Here is a 6460-nt window from a genome sequence, read left to right as displayed (position 1 = left end):
GGGGAAGGCAGGTGGGATGGTGATAGGGAGTGCAGGTAGGGAGTGGTGGAGATTGGTCAGTGAGGTGGGAGGGGTGGATAGATGGGAGAGAAGATGGACAGATTGTGTCAGGTCAAGAAGGCAGGGATGAGAGGGAGGGTTGGTCATGGGATGAGGCCAGGGGTGGGGACATTTTGAAACTGGTGAAATCCACGTTTAGGCCATCGGGTTGTAGGCTCCCGAGGCAGAATGAGGTGCTGCTCCTCCAGTTTGTGTGTGGCATCATTGTGACACTGGAGGAGGCCCAGGACGGATATGTCACCCAGGGATTAGGAAGTGGGGGGGGTGGGGGGAGGAGGAGGAGTTAAAATGGTTCACGACCAGACGGTGATGTCGTTTGTTGTGAACAGAGAGCAGATGTTCTACAAAACGGTCTCCAACCCTCCACTTGGTCTCAATTGTTGATGGCTTTCTTGCAAAGTTTTCACTGCGAAGTAAAACCGGACATCAACAAACACAGAGCTCGACCCCATTTACACTCCACTGCGAAGGAAAACCGGAAATGAGGTAATCCAGCTCAACGGACTCGAGTTCAAATAACAGGCAGAAAAACACAACAGCGCTTCATCGGATACTGCACTGATGATGTTACCCAGCAGGGTAATGAAACGTCTGCGGAAAAACAATGAATCAGCTCAGCGAGCCAACCAACCACAACCCGAGCTACAAATCTACTCCAAAACCTTAGGAGTGTGATGGAATACTCCACACTTGCTTGAATGGGTGCTGCTCCAACAACACAAGAAGCTTTGAAACCATCAAGGTCAAAGCAGCCTGCTTGATTGGCACCACATCCACTCGCCCCACCATAAAAAACTGTGATATAATGGATTGTGAAGAAGGTTATCTAAGATTACAAAGATCTTGATCAATTGGGCCAATGGGATGAGGAGCGGCAGATGGAGTTTAATTTGGATAAATGAGAGATATTGCACTTTGGTGAAATAAACAAGAGCAGCATTTATAACAATAATGGTTGGTGCCCTTGATAGTGTTGTAGAACAGGCAGACTTAGGGGTTTGAAATTTGCATCACAGGTAGACAGGGTGATTAAGTAGGCATTTAGCATCGACACCTTCATTGCTCAGACCAGAGTATAGCAGCTGGGGCACCATGTTGAAGTTGTACTGCACTTCTGGAATACTGTGTGCAGTTCTGCTCACCCTATTGTAGGAAGGATGTTATTAAACTGGAGAGGGTTTAGAAAATATTTCGCAGGATGTTGCCAGGACTGGGGGGTTTGATTTATAAGAAACAAGCTGGATAGGCTGGGACTTCTTTCACTGGACCATAGGAGGTTGAGGGGTGACCTTATTGAAGTTTATAAAATCATAAGGGGCATAGAGAAGGTGAATTGCAAGGGTCTTTTCCCGAGGGTGAGGGGAGTTCAAAACTAGGAGACATATTTTTATGGTGACAGGAGAAAGCTTTAAAAAGTTGCCCCTCATAGCCTTTTCTTTTTAAAAAGACAGTGCCTCGTGTGGAATGAGCTGCCAAAGGAAGAAGTGGTGGATGTAGGTACAGTTATGTTTAAAACACATTTGGATAAGTACATGAATAGGAAAGGTTTGGAGGTATTTGGGCCAAATGCAGGTAAGTGGGAATAGTTTAATTTGGGAACATGGTTAGCATGGACTAGTTGGACCGAAGGGCCTGTTTCCATGCTGTATGACTTTATGGCTTTGTAGAAAATCTTCATGAAATGCATTAAATTCTCGCTCACTTCTCCCACACCTTTGTGGAGAATCAGAGATAAAATAAAAATAAAGCAAAATAAAACTAAAGCTGTACCATGTCAATTAACATTCTTTTTAGGAGTACCATGCGCTTAAGGATTATCCTAAACAACTGATATATATATATATCTAGGCTGCTTACGGCAAGAAGATTCCACTTTATTGATATTTTCTAATCAACATCTGGAGCAGGTGGGAAGAAACTCAGTCCAATTGCTCATTTTGGGACTCAGTTCAAAGGGTAACTCAATAACAGCACATTCCAACATACTCTTTGCACAGTACAGTTTTTACAAGTGAAGAAAGGTTGGATAGGATAGGTTTTAGTTTCCTGGTTTAGAAATGAACCAGGCAACTAGGTTGAACTGAAAAGGTCTTGGAGTGGTCTCAACTGGATGGATATGGAAGGGATGTTGCTTCTTATGGGAGAATCTAGAATGAGTGATCATTTTTAAAAAAATATAAAGGGTCATCCATTTAAGACAGAACAGGCAAAATGTCTCCTCTCAGAAGGTCTCGAGTCTTTAGAACTCTCTTCCAAAGGCACAGAAAGCACAGTCCTTGAATATTATGGCAAAGTTAGATTGATTCTTGATAAGCAAGGGAGTAAAAGATTACATAGAGTAATTAAATTAGCTATTTATCTTATTGAATGGCACAGCAGACTTGAGGCCAAATGGTCTACTTGTGCGTTTAATTTGCACGTTCAACACAGAAATTCTACGTTAGTACACAAAGGATATAATAGAGGGGTCAGCAATTTGGTTGCCCCATATGTTGATTTAGCTTTTCAGCCAGACATGAGTTCACATTGATATCCTCACCTCAATTGATTCAACAATTATACTTTGGCAAATTTAAAACTAAACATACAAAATCTTAATTCCTATCTGTCGATTACCACTCTGCAGCAGAATTAATCTCAGTCACATTTTCAAAACAAAAATGTATCAAGATAGCATGTCTTTATATTCAAACTCTGACCTTCAAGTAAATTAAGCGTTAATAATTCATTTCAGAAATACAAAAATGTCACAATATACTTAGAGCTCTTGGGTTTACTTGTTAAACTGTTCTGCCAACTGTCTAATCTTTAGTACTGTGTAAAAACTTTTCCAAGAGACTGCGAAATATCAAGCATTTTTTTCCATTGTTGCACCAAATGTATAACCAGGTGTTGAAATGGTCACTAAAATTATCATGAAAATAGCAGTTATTTGTCACAGTTTGGGTCTAATTACATCTTTCAGGTTCAAACAAATATAGCAAAGGCAGTTAGCACACTCTTAAGCTGGGAGCTTGATGTGTACTGGATTGGTCATGTTGCATTCTGACTAGTCCGATCAGAGCAGCGCACGCACAACACAAGGTGATACAATGTCATGGGAACTAACGTACTGCAAGGCTGTTTCCAGGACCAATATACAGTGATTGTTATTGACAGTAGATAAAACATTTGCTATCACAAACTGTTTCAGACTCAATGTCAGCTGTAACAACAGGACCCGAATCTCTACATGTTAAAATGCAAACCACACAACAGAGGCCACAACCAGATAATATGACGACATCCAAAGTTGTCACACTGCATAGAAAATGTGCTAGTTGCATAGCACAGAATCATGGAATATGACAGGACAAAAGGAAGCCAGTTATGTCTTTTTTTAAAAAAAAAAAAGACCTGTCCAATTTAGTACCACAACTCTGCCTTTTCATCAGCTCCCTGCAAATCAGTATCCTTTAAATTCAAGTCCAAATTGCCTTTCAAAATAAAAACAAAATGTTGTTGAGTAACTCATGACTTGCAGCATCTATGGAGAAAAAAAATAGAATTAATGTTTTGAATCCAATAGGACTCAGCCATATTGGACTTAGCATTGACTCTGTTACTGTCTCCACAGATTGTACCAGACCTGGTGAGTTGTGCCAGCATTTTCTGCTTTTATTTCAGCTTCAGAATTTGTAGTTTATTTTTTGCTTTTATTTGACTGCCTATGGAATCTCATTCCACCACCCTATCAAACTGTGCATTCCAGGTTTTTACAACCACATGTACCAACATTTCTAATTTCCCTTCTAATTCTTTTGCCAGTTATTTTAAACCTATGGCTTCTAAGTTACCCATTATCTAGCTAAGATAACAATTCCTACCTGCTCTATCCAAAACCTTGACAATCTTGAACAGCTTAGAAGCTGTCAACTCTCCTGTCTGAGAAAAATCACAGCTTAAACAGACAAAATACTGCACATACTGAAAGCTGAAAATAAAATAAAACTCTGGCAATATTTAGTAAGTCTATAACTGCGTGACAAGAGAAGGGAAAAAAGTTAACGGTTAAGGCTAGGGCTCCTTCTGATGAAGAAAGGCCACAATGAAACATTGAATGTTTCCCTTTACATGTAGACCACCAAACCTCCTCAGCAGTTAATGCTTTATCAGCTTCTTGAATCATTCAGCATAAACAATGCCTTCAGCCTTGGTAGCAATCTCTCAAGTCCTTTGCATAGCCCGTCATGACACCCTTTGTAAAGTGTGGCATTTAGAGTTGCCCAGCACAATACCTCAGTGACTACGAACTGTTTCCTTGTTTTTGCACTCGGTACTTTTCGGAATGTGCAATACTGGCCAGCTAAAGAGCTTGCAGGATATCAAGAAAAAAGTGGTACAGACAAATTCATAAAGCATTTGACAAAAGCTCAACAGTTTGTCAATGTCACTGGAAGCTAGAGGATTTTCTACAGTTTATTTCAAAACCAATTAGTTTTACATCAACAGTTAAATAGATAGAAAAGCAAACCAGAACATTAATCCTCACAGAGCTTAAAATGTTCAGTCACAGAAAACCAGTTACCTAAGTGTCATCGCACAGACTTCAGAAAACATTTCTATCTTGTGACTATAAAGGAACCGTGGACGTTTACATCACAAGAGAAGTCCTATAACTCCCAAAGTGCTGGCACTTGTGCTCTGCTAAAGCAATTTATTATTCATCTGTGTACCACTTTCTCCGCATTGCCATGCACTCTACTGTTTCAAAGATTCGTACAAATTTCCCTGACAAGGTGCAGCCACATTTTTTGACAACACACTCCATGGTCCAACAAACTTAATGAAAAAATGCACAATTTGTGATCCTATTGTAAATCAGGCCATTCAGGTATTCAAACACTACAGATTATTCTGCCCTTCTACAGAGTGCATGTTGGATCTTCTGAAATACAAAATAAGTTTGAAAAATTCATAAACTGCAGATGAAGATAATAGTGAAGCATGACGTTTTGCACAGAAAATTTGCAAAAGGTCATCACTTACCTGCAAAGTACACAAACTGAAGTGTGAAATCTAGGATACTGAGCAGAAGAACATCAGAATGATGAAACAACTCCAGCACTGCTGCTGATGGGGAAATTGATACCAGCAATTTGAAGCAACAGACTACAAGTAATGCACAGGCATAATATCATTTAAAAGTCTTAACAGAACTTGCAGCAAACACAGGCCATTTGGCCCACTTTGGGTTATGCTAGTGTGTTTCTGTGCCAAAGGAGCCTCTTCCCTCCCTACTTCAAAGTACCCAACAAACCACTGCCACACAGATCACAAAGGAGCCAGGGACAAACAAAATTAAATTGATGGGAGAGAAAGCAGATGGAGCTGAAACCACTGAAGCACAGGTCCCAAAGAGTGATAGATCAGAATTAATCAGTTCTCAAGAAGGGTCAAACACTTCAACATGTTAACTCCGTTTTCTCCTCACCTACCATGTTTTTCCAGTGATTTTTTTTGTTCCAAATCTCTAACATTAACTCTTACAATAAAACAAAGAGCTGATCACAGATGGCTCTTGGGCACAAAGGTTCAGGGAGAAAGGATCGGTTTCCAGAAAAACTAGAATATTGCGAACATGACAGTGGACTGGGGTGGGGGAGGCAGCAAAAGGGGGGTATTTGGGAAGATGGCCCTATCACAGGCTGTGAACCCCTCTCCCCACAAACTGCCTCACCTCTCCCACCTCGCTCTCTTTATCCCACCCCCTCCCCCAAGCCCCTTTCTCTCTCTTTCCTGACCCCTCTCCCACATCCCCTCCCTCCAGACCCACAACTTCCCCAATCTGCTCTCCCACACCCCCTCCCAACTACTCTTCCCACTTCCCCTCACCTCCACTTCCCTCCCTCCCCGTCTCCCTCTCCCCACCCCCACCTCTTTGTCGCGGCTGCAAGCGCTGGATTTGGGCAGGGCTGTGGAGAGGCGCCGGGGAGCGGGAGGTGGGGAAGGTGGAGGCTCCGATCCGGGCGGTCGGGGAGCAGGGGCCGGTGTCCGAGGCCGGGGCGGTCGAGCGGGTCCCTCACCTGGACTTTCCTCCGGGCCGCGGTATTCTGCCGATGATGGGCCGCCATTTTGCATGTTGACACCGCGACGTCACTTCCTGTCCGGCGGCGGGCGGAAGTGAGTGGGCGGGACCAGCAGGTGAGGCCCTCCTCACCTGGGGACATTGTCTCTCTCGGTCAGTGACACAGCTCCCTCAACTTATCCCATCAATGTGTCAGCAGCATGCTGCGAGATGATGCCGGGAATCTGAAATTAAAGCTAAACAAAAATTAAAATGGCCAGCATCTGCAAAACTGAGCCAACTTCTGCCCTAAAGTATTTTACGGTGTGAAGAAAAACCTTGGCAAGATACTGT

The 6460-nt window shown here is 42.6% G+C and overlaps 1 protein-coding gene across 2 annotated transcripts in view; it reads right to left on the bottom strand.

Annotated features, from left to right (window-relative positions):
- The window catches only part of wdr48b (WD repeat domain 48b), a 96758-nt gene extending 90512 nt beyond the window's left edge, over positions 1–6246 (bottom strand). Inside the window, exon 1 of one of the 2 annotated variants that reach the window (XM_048615230.1) lies at positions 6126–6246. In XM_048615230.1, the coding sequence (XP_048471187.1) occupies positions 6126–6173 (48 nt within the window). In that variant the 5' untranslated portion in view covers positions 6174–6246. Of the gene's footprint in view, positions 1–5976; positions 6075–6125 lie in introns of those variants that run through there. The other variant, XM_048615236.1, reaches the window with a different exon arrangement.
- Between the last annotated feature and the right edge of the window lie 214 nt (positions 6247–6460).

This window comes from Rhincodon typus, chromosome 2 (genome assembly GCF_021869965.1).
Source record: "Rhincodon typus isolate 14 chromosome 2, sRhiTyp1.1, whole genome shotgun sequence".
In the NCBI taxonomy this organism is placed as follows: Eukaryota; Metazoa; Chordata; class Chondrichthyes; order Orectolobiformes; family Rhincodontidae; genus Rhincodon; species Rhincodon typus.
Note: the sequence above shows the minus strand (reverse complement) of the source record. Positions and strands in the feature narration are given on the sequence as shown.